The sequence below is a fragment of the Callospermophilus lateralis genome, chromosome 13 (assembly GCF_048772815.1).
Source record: "Callospermophilus lateralis isolate mCalLat2 chromosome 13, mCalLat2.hap1, whole genome shotgun sequence".
Taxonomy (NCBI): domain Eukaryota; kingdom Metazoa; phylum Chordata; class Mammalia; order Rodentia; family Sciuridae; genus Callospermophilus; species Callospermophilus lateralis.
The window spans coordinates 11737216-11762260 of NC_135317.1; the positions used below are offsets into that span (position 1 = coordinate 11737216).

The window sequence follows — 25045 nt, forward strand, 5'->3', positions numbered from 1 at the left end:
CGCCGGCCGCCCCCGTCCAGCTGGAGCGCCGCCCCCTGGACCGGCGCTGAGTCCCCGCCCCTCCGGATCACCGCCCCCTGGGCCCGCTCGGGGACCCGCCCCTCCGGAGCACCACCTCCTGGGCCCGCGCTGGGTCCCCGCCCCGCCCGGAGCACCGCCCCCTGAACCCGCGCTGAGTCCCCGCCCCGCCCGGAGCGCCGCCCCCGGGGCCCTCACTCGGTCTCCGCGCGAAGCGCGGTCCCAGCCCGGCCCACCAGAACCGCCCTCCGCCCTGGGTGCCTCCCGCACCCCCCGCCCGGCCGGTCTGGGACGCCGCCCTTCGCTGTCCCGCGGCGCCCGCTTTTCCCGGGCCGGCTTTGGCGGGGCTGGCGTAAATCCGAGCCTGCGCCCGGTGGTGGGCAGGCTGCTCCTTACTTCCCGGCGGTCTCCATGGCTCCATATGGTCGCCACTGACAAAGGAAACTTCTTCACGTCCCTAACGAGATTGGGCCCCGGGCCTCGAGGCAGCTGAAGGGCCACCTGGGAGGCGCAGCCTTAAGGAAAGTGGAGAGGGCCCTGCTAGTGGCTTTGGAGAGTAAAGGAAGCGCAGGAGGCCAGGCCTTTCCCCTCTCTGAGCTGAGCTGCCCAGTCCACCAGCGAAGTGCCTGACTCTTGGACCAGTGCCCCACGCGTGGACCACAGGGGCTTTCCCCACACCGGCTCAGCCCTTGCCTTCTCTGACTCTTGTCATTCCAAAGCAAGCTCCCAGATGTTCATTAATGAATTTCAAGAGTGCATCTTAAAACATCACCAATGTTATGAAACAGGGATTAAAGGGGGAAAATAAGTGGATCAGTGTAGTGAGGCTATACAGCATCAGTTTAAATGGAGAATAACACCACCAAAAAAAAGAAAATCCCAGACACAAATGGCAAGTCAGTTTCCTGGGTCTCAGAAATCACAAGAACCCGTGCAGCTCACTGTTTGCAAACAAGAGGGAGGAAAAGTTTTCTTACAGAGAAGCAACATCCCCATAGGGGAACTGGCCTGTCATTCGGTAATATCTTCCTTGCAGACCAAAAAATTTTAAATTACACAACACCACTCCACCCACCCACCAAGTCTGCCTGACCTGGACTGATTTTAGCAAGACTTAAAAGTCTCAGGTGAGAAGTGAGTGTCCTTAAAAGAACTCCAGTCAGCCCATGCCTAGGGACTTTGCCTCTGAAGTAGCACTTGGAAAATTCCAAACATGAGGGATTGTGGTTGTAGCTCAGTGGTAGAGTGCTTGCCTAGCAGGTGTAAGGCACTGGGGTTCAATTCTCAGCACTGCAATAAATAAATAATAAAATAAAATAAAGGTATCGTGTCCATCTACAATTAAAATTTTTAAAAAATCCAAATGTGAATGCAAAGCTCTGTTCCAAACATGAGACACCCCATCTTCCCACTAGAATCCTAAGAATTTTTTTGGAATGTCACAAAAGTGGCAGGATGGCAATAAAAGATATTTTTATCAAGAATATTACCAGCATAATGTGTAGAAGCAATGGGAAAAGCAAGTGCCCCAAGTGAGAGCCGAATGCCCTGTATGTACAGGCTTATTTACGAAGCCATAAGCCTGCAAGCCTACTTCATGGTATTATTATTCTCATTTGAGTTGAAGCTATATAGGCAGAGTTGACTGACTGGATCTGCTGATTTATCCCTCTAATCCCTGTTTACTAAGGCAAGGGGTGTTTAAAAATGTACTCATGAAATTTAATTACATCTGGCCCCTGCTCTGAGAGTCACATTAGAGGGTGATTGGACCTTAAAGATTTATGTCCTTGGGTCCATTCACTTGAAATACCATCAGCATACCAAGAGGACGTGAAGACTTGCCGTGCTGATGGAGAAGTGAGGGTCTGCATGCCAGGAGGTGAGGGGGAGCAGCTCCTGCCCTCCAGTGAGAGAAAGCCGCTACCAGTGCCTCGGCCAGCCCTCAACAGACAGTTTTGGGAGGAGTAATTATGTACACTTGCCATGGCAGCCACTCGGGAGGCTGAGGCAGGAGGATCTTAAGTTTGAGGTCAGTCTGGGCAACTTAGCAAGACCCCCCTCTCAAAAAAAAAAAAAAAAAAAAAAGGACTGAGGATGTAGCTCAGTGGTAGAGCACCTCCAGATTCAATCTCCAGTACCATGAAAGAAAAAGAGAGAGAGGTAACCCCGCCCCCAGATACGATGGTATAACCCAGCCTTATCCTCTTCCCTTAGTTGTCCATCGCTACCCACACTCCAGGTCCTGCCATTGGGACCACTGGGGGCTGATGGCCTCCCACCTGGTGCTTCCTTACATTCCCACTTCCCTCTAGTCTCCTCCTCCACATACCCGGTTGGGGGTCTCCCTCTTGCCATCACTTGAGGCCTCAGCCATCTTTGGCCTCGGCTGGCCCTCACCTGTCCCTCACCTGGACTTTAGTTCACCCAAGGGCAGGCCCTGCCTTTGTGTGGCTCTCCTCAGCCCATGTGGCTGGGCTCCCCAGGTTCCGTCCACCTGTTCTGGCTCATTGGTGTGACCAGAAATGTCCTTCCTTAGCCCAGGAAGGCTGAGAGAGGCGGTGGGCCCTCTGGGGCTGCCTAGGGCTTAGCTGAAGGCCCCTCTGTAGGCACAGGAGTTGGCCAGCCCTGGACGCTGAAGTTCTGGGAGGGCCAGGAGTTGCTCCCTGGGACAGACCAAAGCTGCTTTCTCTCCTTCTGCCCAGGCTCCTCCCTGCACCTTCAGAGGCTCTGAGGCTGCATGGCTGAAGAGCCTTGCTGTCCCTCTGTCATTTGGGCCTGTCAGGATTTGGCCTTCTTCCTCTCTCCCAAGCCTGGACTGTTCTTTTCCTTGGCACGGATTGCATCCCGCCATCTCTGCCCTCCCCCTGCCCCACTGAACCAAGGTCACCTCAGCACCCTGAGGTGAGACTCCACCCTTAGCACCTTCCTTCAGGACAGTGGGCAATGGCGGTTCTGTCCCCATAGGAAGCTCTTCCCACAGGCTTTCTCACTGACCTGAGTTGTTTCTGCTTCCCCCTCCATTCCTTCTCTGTTTCCTTGCTCTCCCCCAAGACCCAATGCCCGGCCTTCCTTTCTACAGCTCCTGGGCCTCCAGACCACCTGCAGCCTTCCCTCTCCAGGGCTCCACAGAGAGGACATGCCCTGCCACAGCCACGAGCCACTCTGAGCATGGAGGTCTAGAGAGCAGAGTGCCACTCCAAAACCTAAATTCTCTGCCTCATAAAGGAGCGCTTGGGGTTTACTTGTAGCTCAAGGCCTTCTGAAAGCAGGAGGCTGTGGAGGGGTGGGTGGAAGGCCAGTCACAGGAGAAGGCCACGCTCCAACGGTGATGGTGCTCTGGGGCCTACCGCTTATGCATGAAGCCCTTGCTGCTTTCCTCTGCACTTGGGAACTGGATTGCAGGCCCTGCTGGTCACCTCACCCGTGCAGCCCAGCAAGGGCAGGGCTGGAGGGCAGCATAGCAGGTCTCATGCACCCAAGGGAGCAAACTCTCAGGATACACGTCACACCCTCTTATTTTGAAAACTGCACCCGCAGAAGGTCCTGAGGGCCAGGCTTGAACTTAGACTTTTCAGAATCCCTGGGTTCCACCTGACCTGGGGTGCAGGGACAGGCCTCCCCGACCCCTCCCTGGCACAGACATCACACAGCAGCACTTTGACATGGGTTGGTCATGTGCAAGACAATGACGGCGGGGTTTATGCTCAGATCACTGGGAGCGTGGTGGAGTGAAGAATGGAGGTGAGGGTCTGCAGGGAAAGGGGTTTCTGAGGAGTATGGCAGGACTGGAGTTTGAGAGAGGAGCACAGGGACAGAGGGGAGCTGCCAGCTGGGAACGTGAGGTCCACGCCAGGAGGTACACAGAGATGCTGGTGAGGACAGGCAAGGTCCGTGCGAGCATGGCACACAGAAACCTGGAGCAGAGTGCGGGCCCAGTCAAAGTAGCACAGAGCAAAGCATACCCTTCAGAGCAAAGCTTCACCGATCCTTGCTACTGAGGCCGAATCGTCTTCTCAAGTCTAATCAGTTCATTCCCATGCTTCAGAATCTGCCCACAGAAGGTGAGATCCACATTTCCAGGTCTGACTACAAGACCTCTCCCTCTGCCCCACCCACAAGCCACGCGGGACACACCAGGCACTTGCCCTCTGAGCAACTGTGTCCTGCACCCCTCTGGCCTCTGCTGGGTGGGTTCTCTCCAACTGGCACATGTCTCACCCTCAAGCCCCAGGACTTCCTGCTCTGTGCAGCCTTGCCCAGCGGCCCAGGGAGGAGGGCAGAGCTGTTGGCCCCTCTGTCCTCGTAGCACGTGCACCACTTTGTCACTGTTTGTTGTCTTCTCTTTAAATCCAGCCTAAGACCAAGCAATCCAGACCAGGGAAGTGAGAAGGAGAACCAACAAGAAAGCCAAGGCAGGCAGCAGAGAGACCAGGCTGGTCCTGGACAGCATAGGAGGAGGGTGTCTCTGGGAGGCCACGGGGGTAAGCCGACTGGAGGAGCTGCCCAGCTGCAGAGCTGGGGAAGGGCAGCAAGCAGGCGGGAGCTCCACTGAGGCAGCAGGCGGGAGGGACAGCTCTCCGGGCCCTGCACTGACCTCCCCAGAGACTGTGACCTGCTTTTCTAGTTTCTCCTGCCTTTCCTGGCTTCCCCACATTTGGCCCATCGCCAGGACTCCAGGGACCCTCTTGCAGCAGGCTCCCTGGAGGCCCGGCTCCCTCCCGGGGCCCTCCCTTTCCTGTGAGATCCTGGGACCCCTCACCACATCCACTGTTGGTTTTTTTTTTTTGCTATTTGTTTTGCTATTCCTAAACTGCATACATTCTGCACTGAATACATGCAGTTGGCTTTTAAAGATGTTTTGGAACCTGTTTTCTGCAACACTTCCAGGCCGGGACCTTCTGGAGGTCTTGGCTTTGCAGGGACCATTAACTAGAAAACAACAAAACCTAAAGAAAAAACACTGAAATGGGTTCTCCAAGTACTAAAAAGACTACTAACTCTTTTTAGGAAATTGTAGTGCATTTATTTGTATATGCCAACATTAGAAATGATTTCTGATTCAGAATATAAATTAGGAGATTTTTTTTTTACATTCCTGACTCAGTTAACATCCCCCGCCCCCCCAGTGCTGGGGCTCAAACCCAGGGCCTCTTGCATGCTAGGCAGGTGCTCTACCCCTGAGCCACATTCCCAGACCCTTGTTGGCTAATTTTTAAAAATAACCATCTAAAAATAATAACTAACAAAAAATTTGGAAAATAAACACAATATACAACTATGTGAACATTCTATTTTATACACTCTGGTCTTTCTCCACATATATCAGTAAGTGTATGTCCTGTACTGCTCCTTGTCCGTGCGTTGGAAAGACCCTGAGAGATGGAGGAAGGCTGTAGTACCTAAACATTCTTTGTGCAAAATGCTGTCTCTTGTCTGCTTTGTGATGTGTTTCACAGGGTCCAGGTCACAAGGCGGAGCGGGATCCGTACTCTGCCTCCCACTTGGGACATGAAGGACAGAGTATTTGTCAGCAGGAGCCAAAGAACAAAAAGGAATTGGCAGGTTTCCCTGAGACCACATCTCAGTTTTGCATTTCTGCTTCCTGGAGGGAGACAAAGCCAGGCAAAACCAGAACTGTGAAGTTGTGTTAGTGTCCAACTCAGCATGTTCCGAAGAGGGCAGGGGCACTGTGTGGCTTCACTGGTCTGCTCTCCTGGATCTGGCCTCTCCCCGTAGCCTCTCCTGCTCCTGCCACAGGGAAGCCAAAAGACTTCCGTCAGTGCGAGCACCTTTGTGGTCACATCAAATGCATGGGTTTTGATTTTTCTGAATCTCATCAATTAGCTAATTAGATAATGTTGAGAATCTCTAACTGCCTCACTGTACAACAAATAAAAATGTGAACGTTGGCGAAAACACTGCCTTTACCTTGGGCCTGGCGTCCCCCTGAACCCTGCAGCACATTCTGTCCCCTTCCTTACCTGACTATGGAACCCATAGGCCCCTCTGCTCAGGAACAAGTTGAGCTGGTGCTCCAGCGTGGCAAGAGTGTTCCCACCCTATCCTCTGGCCTTAGCACCAGGGCTGATGGTGGCTGGGGTGGGGGTTATGCCCCCACTGCTGGGAAGGCATCCCAATGTGATCCTCCCCTCGTCAGTGATGGACATCTCAACTTTAGATCTCATTGTAAAGAATACACAATACCTGCTCACAAGCCAAGGCCAGCAGCTGGAGGGTCGTACCCCTGGTCCAATGTGTATCTGCTGGGGTCTTTCCTAGTTTCTTCCCCTTCCGTTCCCACCTAGATTTCTTTAGTTTGTTTTTATTAGTGAATTATGGTTCTACATAATTATGGGGTTCATTGTAACATTTATATATCTATATAATTTGCTCACCCAGTTCTCCTGGGCTAACCTAGGCCTCATTTGTGGGGTGCCCGCTAGCCCCATGAGCTCCTCCTGGGTGGGTTTCTGCCCTGCTCAACTCTGTCTCCAATGCCTAGCACACAGCTTGGCTTCTAGTGGGTGCTGGGCCAGAGGAGGTGCCATGGGGGATGATGGAGTCCCTGGATTTTTCACACACACCAGACCCAAGGCCACTCAGGGGCACATGAACCATCACCCAGGCCAGGCACTTTGAAAGTGGCACTGTTGATGGCTACGGCAGGAGGGCTGGGTACAGTGTCACTAGTAACATTTGTTTGCAAACATGGAACTGCAGAAACTTTATATTTATGAGAACATGGGTTGAAGAAAGAAGAGCTACCATGATCCTAACCAGAATTACAGTAGTCATGATGGCAGTGGGGGCACTGAGGTGGATTTTCCTGAAGTCTGACTGAGGCCCTGGGGCAGGCTCTCGGCCAGCAAAGTACAGAAAGCTTCCAGGCCAGGCTCAGAGGTTTGCTTTCCCACTCGCCTCCCCAGGCTGCCACCAGACACCCTTTACTCTAATCCCCCTGAAACCTGGACCTTGCTTGAATGCACAGGGACTCCCACCCTCAACTCCATTCAGACACAATGGGAGGCCCTGTTTGGCTAAGCTCCTGCCCTGGCCCCACAGCCAGACCAGGCCAGGAGAGCCGCTGCTTCAAGTGCCACTTCCTTCCAGACTGTAAGGAAGCGACTGAACCCCAAACAGTGGCTTCAACCCAGAACAGGAGGCTCCAGTCCACCCGAGTCTGCCTGACAGGGGGTCCCCTTGCTTTAATCTTACGGAAAAAGTGACCTGCGGTAACTTGGCGAGCAATTGGCTTTCTCCCTGTTTCTGTGTACCCACCTGATGAGCTCACCATTCTGCCCCTGCCTCACAGGGAAAAGCCAGTTAGACCTATGACCAAGCCCCTTCGGACATTCTTTTGTGTGTGTGTGGTGGGGGTAGTGCCAGGGATTGAACTCAGGGACACTGGACCACAGAGCCACATCCTCCAGTTGCTCACTTTTTGCTGAGGCTGGCTTTGAACTCAGGATTGCCTGCCTCACCCTCCCGATGTAATTACGCCCAGCAGGACGTCCCTTAACACAGCATGTGGTGGGAACTGTCTTCTGGGCAGAGCGCCATCCAGTGCCTGTTGGACGTGTGTCTGCTGAGCCCTCGAGATGCCACTGGTGAGACTCAGGAACCCCACTATACGTCGTCTGATCTGGGTCAGTGCCACAGTCTGGCTGGGCACAAATAACCGAGCCGCCACAAAGCCTTGTAGGTTCTCAACAGGTCAGTTTAAATGGCTTTGGCAAAGTTGGACCTCTTCCCCTGACAGCGAGCTGTGAGGTATAATGTGGGGACCAGGAAGGGCTGATGCGGACACCGGTTCAGTGTCACTATGATCCAGGGAAGGGGAACCACAGCGGCTCCGTGACAGACCCTTCAGCATGCTCATGAATCTGTCACGCCTTGCTGGCCCGGGACATGTGAGGCTTCTGAGGGTAATCCTGCTCTCTTCTGGTCCACGTAAATCATGTTCCTGTCCTTCCCTATTACCAAAGGTAATTATTAGGGTTGGAGGTATGTTTCCTGTCCCTCATATTCTTTTCTCTTGCTAATAGAAGTGAACCCAGGGGTGCTCTACCACTGAGCAACATCCCCAGCCCATTTTATTTTTAAGACAGGGTCTTGCTAAGTTATTTAGGGCTTCATTAAATTGCTGAGGCTAGCCTCAAACTTGCGATCCTCCTGCCTCAGCCTCTGGGGTTTGAGATTACAGGTGTGTATCAGCACACCTGGTCCATTATATACTCTCTACACCAAAATAGTACACACTAAATTCCTAGTTTACTAACAAATTTTGGTCCAGATTTTTTTCTAAGTTTGAACATTCTGGTTCACAGTAGCAACTGCACACAGAGAACTGTACTGTAAATAACATATATATCTGGTCTCTGTCCCCAGCTTCTGGTACATAGCTCCTAAGCCCTTGGAAATTCCTGAGTGGTGGGGTAAGAGGGCCACCTTCTGTTGCGCACAGTAAGCTTCTTTTGATGTCACGGGGTGTGGTTCATGAGGGGCCTTGGGACACAGGGCTGGGTGCCTGAGGGCGGGCATGTGATCAGAGGTGGAAATTTCAGGCACTCCTGGACCTGCACAAAGGGAGAGAGTGGGGAGTGGCAGTCCCCCTCCTGCACCCCAGCAAGTCACAGTCCACACCTACCTGATGGAACCTCCAGGGGCCCCAAGGCTGGTGTGGTGCTAAGAGGGCACCCTGCAGGGAGGATGGGAGCTCCAGGCAGCCCCACCACACCGGGTCCCTTCTGCTAGGGGGTCACTCGTATCCTGTCTAATATGCTGGAACTAGTGAGATCTCTAGGAGCCATCCCGGCACAGGGAAGGGACCCTGACATACAGCAGCTCAGACACAGAGGCCTGAGACGGGGGTCTGGGAGCAGGGCAGTCTGGGCTGTGCCTTAACCCTGGGGTCTGACTCTGGAAGTTCACGCCAAAAGCCCCCATCACACGCAGTCAGTGTCGGCACAGTGGAGGAGGGCCGGTTTTGTGAAGATCTGGTCCAGCGAGCCAGTGCTTTGGTGACCCTCAGTGCTGGGACTCCGGGATGGCCTGCCACACCTCCTTGCAGCCGGCCTAGTGGGCCCATGGCTCAGGCTCCTGCGTGGAGGCCTTGTTCCAGCCTGGGGGGCTGCAGGTGGTAAGCTGGAGCCACAGTTGCCACTGCGGCTCACCCTGAAATCAGGACTCTGCGAGGAACTCGGCTACCGGGCACAGCCCATCTCCAGGGCCCAGGCACAGGGCCCCCTCCCTCTGGTGGAACTCCACACTGTGGGGAGGCATAGAGCAGGGACTAGGGAGAGTCGTGAGGGGGCTGGGCACAGGAGACTCAGGCACTTCAGGGTGACTGGAGCTGTGGGGTCTGAACAGGGAGCAGCGGGAGGGAGCAAGGATCTTCTGCATGGCCTGGAGGAGATGGGTGGTGTGGACCCTGGGGCTGACCCCTTCAGGCCCTTTAATACTCCTCTCAAACCCCTCAGGGAGAAAAGGTCCTCCAGGGACAACCAGGGAACCACCTGGGGGTTTCCTGTGATGAGACCATACCATAGGGCCAAAGCACAGGCTGCAGTCAACCCACCAGGGGTTAGAAATACTCTGGAATGTGCAGAATGCGTTCTTGTCATCCCTCCCTGAGCAAGGCAGTATGTCGGCTACCTAGGTGGCTTGCATGCTGTATCAGGTAGCAGAGGTCTCACAGGAGGGGCCCAGCACTGGCCTGATATGCTTGAGGCCCAGGGCTCCATCCCCAGCACTGCAAAACATAAGGAAAAAAGGCACTTCCAGGATACAGGAGGCTCTGTGCAGGACTTCCACAGCCCACGGCCCCATGAGGGCCTCATGTGCAGTCTGGTCATGGAACCCGTGTCCCCACCATCAGGGAGCACAGGACCTGTGTCCCCACAACCAGGGAGCATGGCTGCTGCCCTCTCAGTCTTCACCACAGCTGGGGCGCTGAGGGGCTATGGAGCCACAGACACCTCCAAGTCCTGCCTCCCACTCCACAGACTCAGGAGGCAGAAACAAGCATCAAGACACACTGCAGGCATTTCCTAGAAGGAGAACCTGGACGCTGTTGCCACGCCTGGGCCTGTAATCCCAGGACTCCTGGGGCAGGAGGACTGCAAATTCAAGGTCAACATCAGCAACTTAGTGAGGCCCTAAGCAAGTTAGCAAGACCCCATCTCGAAATAAAAAATTAAAGGGCTAGAGGTGTAGTTCAGTGGCAGAGAACCCCTGGGTTCCATCCCCATTGCTTAAAAAAAAAAAAAAAAAAAAAAAGAGTGGGGGGGAAGAAGGGTCTCTATAAAAAAGTAGAACTAGGGCTAGGGCTGGGCTCAGTGGTAGAGCGCTTGCCTAGCTTGCATGAGGCCCTGGGTTTGATCCCCAGCACCACATAAAAAACCAAATAAACAAAATAAAGGTATTGTGTCCATCTACAACTAAAATATTTAAAAAAAAAAAAAAAAAAGGACAACTAGCCAGGAGCGGTGGTGCATGCCTATTATCCCAGCGGCTGGGGAGGCTGAGGCAGGAGGATGGCAAGTTCAAAGCCAGCCTCAGCAACAGTGAGGCACTAAGCAGCTCAGTGAGGCCCTGTCTCTAAATAAAATATAGAATAGGGCTGGGGATGGGGCTCAAGGGTTCCATGCCCCTGGTTTCAATCCCTGGTACCAAAAAATAAAGAAATAAAAAGTAACAACCAATGTGAACTTTTCAGAGAGCGATTCATGTAGCGGCCACTTGCAGCTGGAACTGTGGTTGACCTTCTCACTGTTGCAGGTGTGACAAAAGAACCTCCAGTGTCCCCACACACACGTACCCCCTTAGCCTTCCTGAGAAGAGGCACTCAGAGCACCAGCACCGCCTCGGCCGGCAACAGAGCTCCTTCACCTAGCCATGATGCAGGTCCCCAGAGCCTCTGCAGCCCCTGAGCCACATGTCCCCAGGATGCCACAAGTCAGAGCCACTTCTTGCCTGAGCAGAAATGGGTCATCAAAGTGGAAATGCAGGAATCTGGAGTTAGCTAAGTCGTGAGAAGGATAAATTCTAATTCTGGGGTGCTACAGACTGAATACTTGTGTCCCCCAAATATTCACTGCTGACCAGGCTGGTGTGGCTCAGTGGCATCTCCTGTGCCTGGCACCATCCCAGCAGGCCAAAGGCTTCAGGACCGCCTGGTAAGGACTCTGTCCCGTGCAGCGCCAGGCGAGCCAGTCAGCTGAGGCCCTGGTTCCTAAAGCATGAAGAAGCAGGGCACACCTGGGGCCTCAGTGAGTTGCTAACCTCCCCGACTGGCACACCCCAAGCAAAACGACCTCTCTGAGCATAGTCGCAGCCCTAGGAAGAAGATGATATGTGGGTGTGAAATCTATTTACAAACTGAGGCACTTGAGAACCAACATGACTGCCGTCTCCAGGTTTGTCAGAAGAGGGCACAAGCCACCTATGTGTGGCGGCCACCTGGGAGCCAGTTCCTGGGCAGCGTCTTTCCCAGGGGTAGGGGCAGGGGCAGGGGCAGGCAAGGACCAGAGGTGCCGTCCCGGAGGTGCACAGGTACCCCAGGCGGATTCCTGGGGCCTCCGCAGGTTGGTCTCACGCACATTTCAGGACACACACTAGGCAGCCCAGAGCAGGAAGAGGCTTGTTTGAACCCTAACAAAAGCAGAACACAGAGTCAAGGAGCCAGCGCCAGGGTGACTGGCAGTACCAACAGTTTAATGACCTTCACTCCCTGCCACTCGCCCTGTCTGCACACGGACAAGCAGCTTTCCGAGTGTCCTTAGGCACAAGAGCCAACCTAGCTCACAAAACAGAACATTTGCAATCCAGGGCCAAATGGTGACTGACAGAGTCACCTCAGACTTTTTCTAATGGTTCCGTGATCCGGGGTCGGGATGCTGGCACTGTCGGCGACGCGCTCTAGCTGCGGCGGTGGTGCACTCCTGGGCCCAGCTCCTCTGCCCATGCTGGGAGAGCTCAGGCCCAGACCACACCTGGCACAAGGTCAGCCAGGTCTGCGCGCACCCGGCCCCATAGCTATGAAGACAGGCCGGTGTGTTCTTGGCTTTGTTCTCAGGTCACTGATTTTTGGCTTCTGAAGTGAACTTTTTTTGCTTAAGGAAGGAGTCCCATGACTGTCATTGGAGACCCACAGACATCAACCGACACTTTCCCCTTCCTATTCAAGTAGCTTTTCTCCAAGAACTTATTTTCATGATTTCTTTTATGGTTTGGAAAAGTAAAGAAAATGATTTCAAGTATTCAATTCCTATCAAAAATTGGTATCAAAAGTAATAAAGGACCTAATTTCTTAATAATTCCATGTTTTAAAAAATAACTTAAGAAGCAAGAGGCCCGGCCCTCTGTGTGCAGAAAGCCCATGGTGCAGCTAGAGCTGCTTGAGACAGCGTGGAGAGGAGTCCGTGTTCAGCACCTCGATCATCGACCGCAACGTGGGGAACGTCTCTGACACAGACGGAAGAGCCTTGTAGGAAGGAGAGATGCTGGAAGAGAGACAAGGTCTGAGGGCCTGTACCGCCTCACACACAGGCCAGCGCTCACCTGGCCCTCGTCCCTCCCCTGGGAAAAGCAGGCAGGAGGTGCAGTAGTCACCCCTCCCTGCAGGGGCCCCAGGCACCCTGGCAGCTCAGAAGTGAAAGGGATCACGTGGGCCTGCGCCTCTTCTGCTGTGCTGCAGCTGGACCTAGAAACTGAGGACACCGCACACCGCCCCCCCTCAGGTCGCTTCTCTATGCCCAACTTCCCCCTCAGCAACGGCCAGCTTGCAGACACTGACCCACAGGGCTAGGTCCTGCTGTCACTGTCCCCTTAGGGACTGCCAGAAGGCTTGCAAGGTGAACTCCCTCATTGGCCAGCCTTGTGGCACGTGTGAGTTGGCAAACCCCAAACAAGGACTTGGGGCAGGCGGAGGGATGGTGGGCCACAATCCCAGCCGCACACCTCTCTCTTTTAAAGAGCACATATCACCCAGCAGCCGTCAGAGGGCTGTTGTGGGCATGAAGGCAAATTTGTAGTTGGTTAAGACGTGAAAGCAGGCCTGCTCCTTGTGCTCGCCATGAAAGCAGCAGAGTCTGACCCCGGGCTCCTCCCCAGGGCCCTGGAGGTGGGCGAGAGCTGGGCAGTGGGTCTGCGAACTCCTGGCACGAAGCACCACTGGCTTATTCCTGTCCATGTCACCACGACGTGCCACACATGCAGCGACGAGGCTCTGTGCCAGCACCAGCAGTGAGACAGGCTCTGACTGCGAGCAGGCCCCTTTCCAGGGCAAGTGGCCTCAGCAGCGGAGGCCTGGGAGTGCGACTCTGACCCACCTGCTTTCCTCACCTACCACCTCCCTCACCTTCATCTCTAGCCCCCCCCGCAGGACAACCCTGAACCCACACAAGCACCTGGGACCCACAGTGTCCACGCGGGCTGGGCCTCTGTCCCCCTCTGCAGGGAGTTACCTTTTCAAGTTCATCCAGCTTTTGGCTATTCTGCTAAAGGCCTCTGAGCCAGGGGCTGTCATAGCTTCAAAGTCGACCAACTGAAAAAGGGAGAGACGAGGGGCGGCAGTGAGACGGGGTGGCAGCCAGGCCCCACCCAGCAGGCCCCCAGTAGCACTCACGCACCTTCCCCTTGGGGATCTTCCCAGCCACCTCCTTCCCGCTTGCCATGAGCGCGCCCACAATGACCGAGTAGGCGATGACACTGTAAGGAGAACAACCATCAGGTGGCAGGACCGTCACCAGACCTCACACGCTTGCCACCACACAAGGCAGGACATCCAACACTTAGTCACACAGCAAGGCTTTTACTTGTTTAAAAAAATTGAGTCGTTTACTACTAAAAATTGACTGATTTGCTATTTTAGGGTAAAGTCACTGAGTACGTTCTTTCTGAGAAAAGTATTTTTATGGGTTTTCTTCTCATTTTCTACTGCTGTGAAATAGTAAGATTAAAATGGCACTAAGACATACGTACAGCAAGTTTTATAAAAACAAATGCACTAATCATATTTTTTAAGCATTAAAAATGTTGGCCCCCAAAGAAGCAGAACAGACAACTAACAGGCAGTGGTCTGGAACTCAGGGGTACGTGAGCTGCCGGGGACAAGGAGGCCACAGGAGACTGAGCGTGGCCCTGGGGCCCTTGCCTGCTTACTCGGGTCCTGTGAGCAGAGTCTGCCGCCTGGTCTCCCTGGACAGGTCCAGGGCAGCAGGTGTTTGGAAGTGGCCCTGCTCCCATTCTTGGCAGGAGGAATGGGATGGCTGCGGTGCTGGGTGGAGGAGACTTGGCACTGAGACCATGGTCCTGTGCTTCTTCCCAGACTAACAGCTCCAGAGGGAGCATGGCCAAGTGGCCAGCAGGCGGGGCAGAACGCCGGGCCAGCAGCAGACACAGGAAAGCCAACCCACCTACGGTCGTCCACCAGAAGACTTCATAGAGGCGGCCGACATGAGCTGCAGCTTCTGGGCCCAGGTAGGGAGAGGAACAGAGGAGGAGGAGGAAGATGGTAGAGGGCTGGGGCGGACACACAGGGGTAGAGAGAGAACTGAAGGAGGGAGCCGCCTGGAAGGCCTGCAGAACCAGAGGCACTCAGCTTGCAAGACCTGGACGCTGGAGGGGAGAGCGGTGCTAGTGGGAGAGGCTGAGGCCCCACCAGCAGCAGTGTCAGAGGGGAAGCCAGGGGCTCCAGCAGGGCAGGTGGAGTAAGGGACACGGCTGCACACCTTCAGTGCACATGTGGGCCAGCAGAGCAGCCGGGAGGATAGAGGACAAGTGCCATCCTCTGCAGGGGGCCCACAGTGGCCAACAGTCAGTCTGCATGGGCTCAACGCCAACTCACTCAGTGTATAGGGCCGGCAAGCGTCACCCCGAAAACAGGACACTTGTGCTCCTGTTTTGTTTCAAAGCCTTGTAAATACCATCACGAAACTTACTATCTTTCCAAAATGTGAAAGATATTCAAGTGTATTTCAGCCAAAATACCTTAAGTTCAAATATGGGCAACGTGCCACCTAATCATGCAGCACCGTGTCCTGGGAAAGGAGAAGGGAAGCAAGCGCTGCAGACATACCCCTTATCTAATACCTGGCAAGAATCTACCCCACGGAGGGCCAATAAGGAAGGACTGGCAGAGTGCTTCAAGGTTAAAGGGCCACTAATGGCCAAAGAGAGGAGGAAAGGCAGGGGCAGGGGAGGGGCTGTGAACTCTGGAGCTGAAGCACAGGGCACAGCATGGCCATGGGCCTCCAGCAAGAGTGGCAGACTACACACGCCACATTAGACCCCTTTCACAATGCTCTGGATGACATGCAGATCAAGGAAGACGTTTTCATGGGTGTGAGTTAAGAGAAAACAAACAGGAGGGTGCTCAGCATTTCTCAGATGCTTTTGCACCTGTGTCTAGGACAAGAGCCAGCCAGAATGCACTTTTAAATGAGAAAGCTGTAATCATCAGACATCGCTTACCTAGATCCCCGAGAGAGAGGCATTAAATTGTAGAAGTAATAAACCAAGGATAAGATCAAGTTGCAGACAGCATCAGCCTCCTGGAAAAGGACACAGGCTCGTGAACTGAAGGCCAGCCCAACCGACACTCTGCCGAATCAGGAAAGGTGGTCCACAGTCCTCCTCTAAGATCTGCCCTCAGTCCTCCAGCAAGAAGGTGCGTACACCCTCTGCCTGGAGCACCGGGTCCCCAGCTGTTCCTCCCACAGCAGCCTTATTTTTTTTAAAAATATATTTTAGTTGTAGATGGACACAATACCTTTATTTATTTATCTTTAAGTGGTGCTGAGGATGGAACCCAGGGCCTCACACATGCTAGGCAAGCACTATACGGCTGAGCCACAACCCCAGCCCCCACAGCAGCCTATGACAAACAGAATCCTCAGCTCCTTTAATGCTATTTGGAACGTCAAGACACATACCACAGTTAGGATTTTAAAAGCACTTAGCAACACCTCACATGTTTTCTTGCTTGTTCTTTGCCATGCTGGGGCTCTAACTTGGGCTTTGTGCATGCGAGGCTAGCACTGAGCGACACCCAGCCCTTAACATGCTTTCTCAAACAACATGTCTTCCTGCTCCAAAGGGTGCTTGGTGAGCTACCTCTTTCCTTTGCATTGAAACCCAAGTGATAAAAACCTTCGTCCTGTGCTTGGACTTCAATGCTTCATGGATGAAGAACTGGTTAAATGTCAGAGAAATGAGCTCAAGCTCAGAGGTGCCCACTGCACGGGAGTAGCTCACCAAGCAGACAAGCGAGGCCCCACCTGCACAGGGCCACCTCTAGTCTGGGCAGGCAACCAAGGGAAGAGGCCCCGCCAGACAGGGCCCTAGGCTCGAAGTGAGCAACTACAATTGTGATTTCACTGCCTAATCCAGTGAGAACACATCGTGTGTTCAAATCCACAAGTTCACTGTGAGTACTGGGAGGGGAGGGAAGAGGAGGCCCAGATTCACATTGTGACCTGCCAATTCACCACCCAGTTACTGCAACTGCTAAACGTGGGACAGGTTCTGCCTCGAGGAATTTCTAAAAAGAGGTATTTATACATGTCTGTAGATGTTCAAGCACAAGACATACCACCTCAACAAAAGGTGGAGGTTTTTAAACATTTGTGAAAGACCCGGAGAAAAAGCTGGAAATGGCACAGAGACCTACCCCAAATTCTGAGGAGAGGATCAGCACTTTTCCTCTTGCCGTCAGGTCTTTATACAGGGCGTCTATCTCAGCGTGATATAGCTGGGTCCTTTCTTCTGTGGTTTGAGTTTCCACAGAAAATAGGATATTTCCAACTCTGAAAACACAACCAGGAGGGTCAAAGGCATGTATCTACTACCCAGTCCACACAGCCAAACAAAGAAAGGAAGGAAGAAGGAAGGAAAGAAGGAAAAAAAGAAAAAAAGCCAAGAGAGAGAAGGAAGAGGGAGGAAGGAAGCCCGCCCATGGCTGAGCCACTCCTACTCAGCCCAGCGTCTCCTCACGACTCTGGCCATGGTCTGACACTGGCTTACACTGAAAGAAGCCATGGCTCATGGCTCCCATTAATCCAACCACATGTCCCTGTCCCAGGAGCTAAGCCGCTGAGGGCCCACCAGGACAGTGCTGAGGAACAGCACAGTGCGTGGGTTGACAGCAGTGACTTTCTCACCAGGCGCTAGGCCCTCAGTGCCGGAGCCCAGTAGAGAACCTGCACCTGAGGAGCTGCCACACGAGGCCGCACCAGACAGGCTCCTTCTCAGGCCCACACAGAAAAGCACAGGTACTGCTGCTATTGAAGGGATGGAGAGGAGGTCCCAGGAGACCAGGCCCATGGCCCAAACACAGCTGTCAGAGGGTCAAAAGCCAGGAAGGTCTCCTGGAGATGTGGCCTCAACATGGGCCCTGGACAGGAGGAAGGCGAGGACACAGGAGGTGGGGGCAAGTGTGTATGGTGAGGGTGGGGCAGGACGGCCAGGTTCTGGCAGGACAGGGTCCACGCAGGGCCGAAAGCACTATCTATCTAAGGCCACCAATGACAGGCCGGGAACTGGAGCTGGTGCTGGTAGCGAAAGGCAAGGGCAGGGTGTGTGGGGAAGGGCTCTTAGCAGGGGACACCCAGGGAAAGGACCTCGTAAAGGCTGTGAAGCCCTGGTAAAGCAGCAGCCGGATCTGGAGACTAGCCTCAAGTCAGCCAGAGGGCAAGGGAGGAAGTGGGTGGAAGGCAGCTGGGGAAGGGATGCCATGTGTCTTTGTCCAGTTGTCCCACTTCTGCCTGGGACTGGACCCCAGGACACAGACCCTTGGTGTGTGCAAGGAAAAAGAAACAGCCTTTATATCAAACAGCATTCCCTGGAATTCCACTGGCGGAATCATCTTTCCTGGGAAAGTATTTGGCATAGAGATGAAGACCTCAATGACAGGGAGAGACATGGAGTTTGGAAGTTGCTAACCGGTACTCACTCATGAAGGCCTGTTAGTTCCCACATGGAACGCCAGGAGGCTTCGCCAGTGTGAGAACAAAAATGCTCATGAGAAAGTGAAGCACGGGAGCCAGAGGGGCACCCAGGGCCATGCCACCAGTGGGCAGAAACCCCAGGAGAGCTCCGAGCTCCCACAGGCTTCCTTGGAGGACCCTCAGAGGGAGGTTCAAGGCCTGTCCCCCTGCCCAGTGCCAGGGGTTTGGAAGCTCTGAGATGAGGTTTGGATTTCAGATACAAGTAAAATGCAGCTCATGAAAATGCTTACCAGGGCGATTATTCAGCCATAAACACATATCTGTAGGGGAAACACTACATCTAAATTCTTCCACTATGGTTGCTACAGAAGCTTCTAAGAAAATGACTGGAAGGGCCACGACAGCCGGATGGTGAGAGTGCAGAGGCAGCGGGCCCATCCGGCACGCTGACTCCATCCCAAGGACACTGACCTCATTTTTACCTTGTTGACTCTGCTTATCTGCATCTTCTGAATGTTCTACAATAAGAAGACACTACTCCTGCAATGCACTAAAGCCTATGTACTTAAAGAAAGCCCCTCGGTGACTTCAGCCTGCCACCCGCTCGCCTGCTTTCTCTCTCTGGTCAAAGCCTCCCCTCGCCACACACTCGGCCTCACACAGGGTGGCTAGGGGCTGCTGGTCTCAGGTGACAGCCTCTAAAGTCTGCTGCTGCAAGCTGGGCCCTGCTGCTGTTCCTTCCTAGACCAGCCCCATGTCACGCCCTGCATGTGTGCACCCACCCCAGTGAACGTACTTGTCTCCGGTGACTGTGATGGTGAACCCGTCATGCTCCTTCCCTTGGTCCCGGAGGCTGGGAACTTTCGTGTTTACAGTGAACCCATCCTTTGTTTTGGTATTAAACTGCTTTCGGGGGGGAAAAGAAAATCACCGTTACTAGTGTCTACCTCACCGAGAACCCCAGCTGCAGTTCTGCAGTGCTGACCCAGACTGCCCGAGTGTGTTCACGGGGTCCAGGAAGTCGCCGGATGCAGGAGGCAGAGTGCTCTGTCCTGTCACACAGGGACGAGCACACCTCTCCAGTCCTCAGACCCAACATAAGCCCCGCGAGCCTAAGTCCACTCCCCGAGACCAGCCAGGGTGGGCCTCCTCCAGGAGCTGCCCCTGACTCCCCCATCCCATGTGGCAGCAGCAACCAGACCCCACAGACAGCTGCTCCCACACAGGCGCTCCCTGCTCAGAGGTGAGGACCTCGCTGGCACGCCGGGGTCCTCTCTCACCTGTGGGTCCCACCACAGGCACGCTCGCGCCACCTCTGCAGGGGCTAAGGGAACTCCTAGCACTCAGTGAGACGCCACTGTGTGTTGCTGCTCCAGACGCCAGCTGTTTAAACAGCTGTGACAAACCCAAAATCCCATAGAGATCACTGTTCCAGAAAAACGCCTCCCAAATCTGTCTCCTTTATAGGATCTGTTTTCTTTATATATATATATTTAGTTGTACCTTCATTTAATTAATTTGTTTATTTTATGTGGTGCTGAGGGTTGAACCCAGTGCCTAATGCGTGCCAGAGAGCGCTCGTCACTGAGCCCCAGCCCAGGCCGTGGTCCATGTTTTCTCAAGGCTGATGGAAACCAGGAGGAGCGACAGTGTAATAGAGGTGGTGCTGATGACCCCTGGTGGGAGAGGCTGTGCAGCCCAATAAAAGCCCCTTTGTCCAGGAAGGCAGCTCTCAGAAGGCCACCCAGCCTGGGGTGCCACGCTTCTCATTCAGGTGCACACCCACGGAGGGCCAGGTGGGAATTCACTGAGTGACTGAGCAGGAAGCGGTGGGCGCTGTGAACCCAGGCCCCTGCACTCCTGCTAACCAGCCACCTGTGGCTTCCAGGCCGCTCCTATATGGCTTCTCATCAACAGCACATCGTGCCCTTTGGAGGCAGCAGGCTTGCTTCATTTTGTCACCTAGGTAAAACGCAGACATCTTGCTGCAGACATCTTGCTGCAGACATCCGCCAGTGCTTGTGAAACGTGACATGTCCATTCCCTGGCATCATTGTTCCCACCCACAGCACTGGGCGACTTCACACTGAGACCAGTGTGCTGGCCTCTCTTGGGCTCCTGCTGAGGGACGGTCTCACTATCCAGTCTGCTCTTCTATCTAAGCCACCCTACAAGCAGCTTTTGTGCTCTGATACCACAGTAAGCTTCAGTGCCTGATGCCCAGGGGGCAGAGGCAAAGGCTGAGACCCTCCAGTTACTTCCTCTGACATGTCCCAGCACTGACGCTGACCTGACCCTGGGGACACTGGGGGACTGATGGGACACTTAGGCTATTGCAGTGATTGCACCAGGACCATCCCATTGTTCAGATCACACATACAACTGTGCTGCTGGGCTTCCACATGGAGGGAAAACCTGTCCATGATTCAGTGAAAACTGCGCCTGAAACCAGACTCTGTCTACACCCCACTCTGCTCTTCTGGGGTCTGCGTCTATGCTGGGGGCAGCTGAGGCTCCAGCCCATGGCCCATGCATGCTGGGCAAGTGCTCTGCCCTGAGCGGCATGCCCAGCCCTGAACCTGTGTATGTCACAGGTCACTCAGTGGTCACCTGCTCTTCCAGAGAAAACAAGGACCTCTGTATATTTCCACTCCCACGATCCACTCTTAAACTTTTAACGCTGAGGTGACCGAACATTTCTACTTCAGACAACTTTCTATTTTGCAACATGCATTTTGCAAAAGCCAACTTCAGTCTGTTCACCACCACATCTCTATCTTGTTTTCCTTGCATTTGTTTTTTGAATACTTTGTTCTTGAGTTATTCTGACAGAGGATCTGTGCTTACTGGGATTCCTGAATTCCTACATGCTTGAAACTGCCTCTGCCACACCACCACAGTCAGATACTGTCTGTGAGAATCTGCCACCCTGGCAGGAAGTCAGGTACCGACTTTAGATGTGAACAGGACTGAACCCCGTACACACTGTTTGCCCTACGTACGTACGTATGGTGGAGTTTAATTTGTAAACTCTGTGCAACTATAAAAACAGAGCAGTTGCAACATACTGCAATAAACTGCATAAAAGGGGGAAACTCTGGTCACCTTCACGGTGCTGGGCAATGTCACCCCAGTTTCCAAGACCCTTTCACTAGCCCAGTCTTGAACCCATCTCTGTAACCAGAGCCCTGCCCCACATGCTCCGCCCTGTCCTGGTCCTGGTGCATCCACCATGGTGCCTCTGGCTGTTGGAGAATGGAGCTGGCAGCTGCCCTCTGGGGGCTGGCCTGCTGCGCTTGGCGGGTCTTCCAGGCACGTCCCTGCCGTGTGTGCAGAGCACGCTGTGTCCACTCACGGCAGGCCGCGGGTCACGGAGGCACATGTGGCTGACTCGGGAGCATCTATCTGCTCCAGTGCCCACTCCAGTTCCCAGAGTGCACGCAGGGCTGTGCGACTCTGTCTCGTTCCTGAGGAACTTAGCTTTGGGCCTCAGGGTGCTCCTGCACGTGGGGTGCCGCTCTTGGTCACAGTGAGCTGCGGGCTCGCAAGCCCCAACTCACCTCGCCCTCATCGATCCGTCCATCATCTGGCTGGCTATGCCCCCGCCCCCATCTTTCTTCTCTCCTGGGCTTCTGCCAGCTAGGGCTGCTCTTCACCTGTCTCCTCCCATCTTGGGAGGGCTCTGGGCAGGCACTTCTTCCTTGGACACAGTCCTGTGAGGCCAGCTGAAGTGCTTGTGTCTGCCATTCAGTCATCTTCCATCTGGCGGCCGCTCAGACTTGCTCAGCTCATAAGAACTCCATTTCTTTCCCATCACACATCCATTCACCCCATGACACTGACTCATTCTTAGGAAATGACCCATGGGTTCTCACTGAGGTCGGGTCACGTAGTCAGTGTCCTGGCACAGCTGATGTACTCAGCACACGTGCACCCATGCAAGCAGCCTCGCGTTCTGGGCCTCTTCTGCTCTTCTAGGCAGGCCTCTCCTGCTTTGGCTCTCCCCTGCCAGCTAACCGGGGCTCCTTCCTGGCACCATTATCTCCTGCATCTGGCTTCGCTGGCCAAAGCAGTGTTTCTGAGATCAGCCACATATCTTCCCTTTGGACTTAAACCTCTTCCATATACTCACTGAGGAGCACTCACAGGTCCCTGGAAGCCCTCCTCTGGACCAGCAGAGATGTGGACGGCAACACACGTTGTGACCACATCTAGCCATGCACATCTGAGGTGGGGGTGTTGCAAGTAGCCAGTTCTAGTCTTGCGGGGCCCTGAGACCTGTGTGCTGTATGACTTACTGCCATCCAGCTCCCCCACAGAGCTGCCCCAAAGCTGCTGAGCTCCTGAGCTGATCACCAGTCTGGACCGGGGACCGCTGACTTTTCAGTCCCTGGATTTTCTTTTATTCCTCTGGTAGCTCCCATTTTTCTGCTGAGGTTCTCCATTAGAAAGTTCCTGCTTTGCTCTGGGCCCCTGAATGTGTTTACGAAGCAGACAAGACCTTCTGTTTACTTTTCTTGGCTATGGGTCCCCTTTCTTCATATTTCATGCTATTTGACAGAACACCCGATTTTGGGAAATTTATAAGAATAGAAATTCACTCTTACAACATGGAGGCTGGAAACCCGAGAGCAAGGCATCATCTTCATGTGGGAGAGTAGGCGGGCAAGAGGCAGAGCCTGCTCCCAGAGCCCTGCCCAACCACATCACCACTGGCCACCACAACAGAGGTGCCCTCCCCACACTGTGCACCAGGGACTGTTCCCACAGGTGAGCTCTGGAGGACATGCAGACCGCAGCACTGACTCCCCGTAATTACTGTTAGCAAGCATGCACTTAGAGATTATGAGGCTGTAAGTACTGTTGCTTTTCCCCTGAAGCCACCTCTGCAGTTCTGATGATCAAGTTACCTTCATAATTGGAAGAAGGTCTTCTACTTTGTGTACCTTTTCCAAAGCTTCTCTGACTTCCAACAAACCTTTAGGATTATTAGCCCTTTAAGAGAGGGGGAAGGAAGAGAAGGCAACTGAGGTTATGCAGAAATATGATTAACCAATCATGCAATTAGCATTATCTTAAATAAATAAGTCGTTCCTAATTACAAGCAGTCAGTACAGTTGGCCTCTGTATCCTCAGGTTCCACATGTGCAAATTCAACCAAGGGATCAAAAATACACAGGAAAGTCTGGGAGAAGTGCGCACACCTGTAATCTCAGTGCCTTGGGAAATTCAGGCAGGAGGATCAAAGGTTCAAGACCAGTAGGGGCAAAATGGCAAGGCCCTGTCTCAAACTAAATTTAAAAAAAAAAAAAAAAATTCACGATGTGGCTCCGTTAGAGCACCCAGGCTTCAACTGGGGCGGAGGATGTATAAAAGTACAGCCTCAGTACTGGACATGTGTGGGCGTCCTTCCTGTCATTACTCCTAAACAACACAGTAAGCCAACCTTTAACAGCACTGTGCTGTGCTCAGCAACAGTGGCAACCTAGAGGTGGCCTGGGCGTGGGGCTGACGTGTCAGGGTCCTATGCAAACACTGTCATTTTTAGAAGCACTTCCTCATTGCTACAGCACCTGCGGATGTTGACATCTGCCATAGGTCCTGGGGCTGTCCCCAGAGGAGACCAGGGGATGTCTGCACTTTCATGCTGGGCCAAAACCTCAGTTCTAAATGGTGCGGGGACAGGGGTGTGCACAATCCTAAGGAGTTCAGGCTGCAGATGAGAATCATTGAAGTGGCGGAGCAGGGAAGGCCACAGGGACAGCCAGCCAGCACCATGTCCCATGTGTGGTGTAGATTCTGCCCTAAAATCTCAATGCCCCAATTCTGCAGCTGGCCATACAAGTACTTTTCACCCTGAGGCTGTTCAGTGAGCACATCCTGCCAGGGTTCACACCAATGCAGGCTGAGTTAGTGCTCTGTGGCCACTCAGTGCTGAGTTCCCTGGAGAAAGGAGGAAACCCTGAAGGCCCAAGTGCCAAGCTAGCACTCAGCCCTCCGAACTCTGGCTGTGGAGGAGGAGGAGTGCTGACTATAGGCCTCACAAGCTGAGGCCCCACCCAACATCTGGTCAAGCCTGTTCCCCCCACATCAGTGGGCATGGTGTTATATCCCTACAATCAGTGAACATAACAAACGTAAAAGCTATCCAGTCGATCCATCACCATGAAGGAGAAACTGGAGGCTTACCCATGATAAACAAGAATTCTATCTTTGATAAAATGAAGTATTTTCTCAAAATATTCCAGATACCTCATGTTGATCACCTGACCCCTGAAAGGCAGAAGAAATAATGAAATTAACAATCTTTTCACAAAGGAACATGCTTGGAGAGACACCTGTGTCAAGGACATTAGGAGTCACGAGAACAACGCAGCCAAGACAAGGTTGGGGATCCCTTGCTTGGTCTTGAAGGCAGAGGCAAGTCCTCAGCAGGCTTGGGGGCCGTCCTGCCTCAACAGACTTGGGGGCTCATCCTGCCTCAGCAGGCTTGGGGACCATCCTGCCTGGAGAGCTGGCTCTGCCCAGGGGCAGCACAGCCCTGAACGCAATGCAGGTGCAGACTTGGATGCAGCCGCACGCCCTGGGTGGCCGCCAGCTCTCCTGATGTGCCACTGCTGGGCCTCCTGCTCTCCAGCTTTCTTTCCTCTGCCTACTCCAAATATGCTCCTTGCTCCACGTCACTTTTTCCTCTTCCAGAAATTCACGCCCAGCCATACTGGAGTCCCAGGGCCTACCTTGCTGCCTCCCTGACCCCCCACCTCAAGGTCACCACTGTATAGCAGGAATGGAGCCTTGTGTAGCACTTCTTGGGCTCCACCGACTCCGTCCTGCATTAGCTGGCTACCTAGATGACCATGCACCTGAGCCAGCAGCCTCGGGGCCATCCCTGTGGCCAGGCTCCCCGCCACTTCTGACCCACCACCAGAGATCCTGGCTGCCCCTTCTGAACCTCTTCTCCTTCGTCAACTCACTGCCTGGCAGCTCCAAGGCTGCTGATGTGTTCACAGCTCTCCAAGCTGGTCCCCCACAGCTGCCCAGCTGCCACTCCTGAATGGCTCACCACCACCTTCAGG

At 53.8% G+C, this 25045-nt stretch overlaps 1 protein-coding gene across 7 annotated transcripts in view; it reads right to left on the minus strand.

The window, feature by feature from the left end:
- Nucleotides 1-11734: 11734 nt before the first annotated feature.
- The window catches only part of Ttc13 (tetratricopeptide repeat domain 13), a 67021-nt gene continuing 53710 nt past the window's right edge, over nt 11735-25045 (minus strand). For 4 of the 7 annotated variants that reach the window (XM_077105144.1, XM_077105142.1, XM_077105140.1 and 1 more), the window contains 8 exons: nt 24159-24242; nt 22880-22964; nt 18766-18875; nt 16694-16829; nt 15496-15575; nt 13653-13731; nt 13488-13567; nt 11735-12524 (listed from right to left, as the gene is read on the minus strand). In XM_077105144.1, the coding sequence (XP_076961259.1) occupies nt 12410-12524; nt 13488-13567; nt 13653-13731; nt 15496-15575; nt 16694-16829; nt 18766-18875; nt 22880-22964; nt 24159-24242 (769 nt within the window). In that variant the 3' untranslated portion in view covers nt 11735-12409. The remainder of the gene's footprint in view (nt 12525-13487; nt 13568-13652; nt 13732-15495; nt 15576-16693; nt 16830-18765; nt 18876-22879; nt 22965-24158; nt 24243-25045) is intronic. The other 3 variants (XM_077105138.1, XM_077105141.1, XM_077105143.1) reach the window with 1 other exon arrangement.